Raw genomic sequence first — 554 nt, forward strand, 5'->3', positions numbered from 1 at the left:
GGTCCTCAGGCCTGTGGCCGCGCAGGCCGGGCGTGCGGCTGTCGCAGAGCTGGGGACACGGCCCGGTTTAGGCCTGTCTCGTCTTGGGGCGCAAACGCCGGCGTGGTCTGGCGCATCTCATACGTGCTCTGCCCCTCTGTCGGGGACGCGCCAGGCTGCGTCCTGCAAACGGGACGAGGCAACGGCTCTGACTCTGGCGAACGTGCCGCCTCCTACGGTGCCCACGCCGCTGCCCGCGGGTACCGGGCGCTGGGCGTGGAGGGCGCCTGCTGCGGCTGCCGGCGGGCAGGAGTCCGCGCGGTGCCCCGGCAGAGGCCGTGAGGCCCAGGCGGGCGCCTGCCACTTCCTTCTAAGGCCAGCCGCGGCTGTCTGCCGTCGCCCTCTGTGTGAGGGCCGGCCTTCGCCCGGGTCGCCGAGTCTGTGGCCAGGGCGGCCCGGGACGGCGCTGAGCTGTGTCCAGCCGTGGCTGGGAGACCCTGTGAGTCATGACCGCGCCGGCTCTGGGCCGGACACGCCTGCAGCAGACGGACCCCGCAGCCCCGCCGCGGCACAGC

The 554-nt window shown here is 74.4% G+C and overlaps 1 protein-coding gene across 1 annotated transcript in view; it reads left to right on the forward strand.

Moving 5' to 3' along the window:
• EBF3 (early B-cell factor 3) overlaps positions 1-321 on the forward strand; it is a gene marked incomplete at its 5' end in the record, with an annotated part of 35,526 nt that extends 35,205 nt beyond the window's left edge. Inside the window, one exon of the mRNA XM_012723442.1 lies at positions 48-321. Coding sequence (XP_012578896.1) covers positions 48-321 — 274 coding nt within the window. The remainder of the gene's footprint in view (positions 1-47) is intronic.
• Between the last annotated feature and the right edge of the window lie 233 nt (positions 322-554).

The sequence above is a fragment of the Condylura cristata genome, unplaced genomic scaffold (genome assembly GCF_000260355.1).
Source record: "Condylura cristata isolate star-nosed mole 26May11 unplaced genomic scaffold, ConCri1.0 scaffold00011, whole genome shotgun sequence".
NCBI classification, from domain to species: Eukaryota; Metazoa; Chordata; class Mammalia; order Eulipotyphla; family Talpidae; genus Condylura; species Condylura cristata.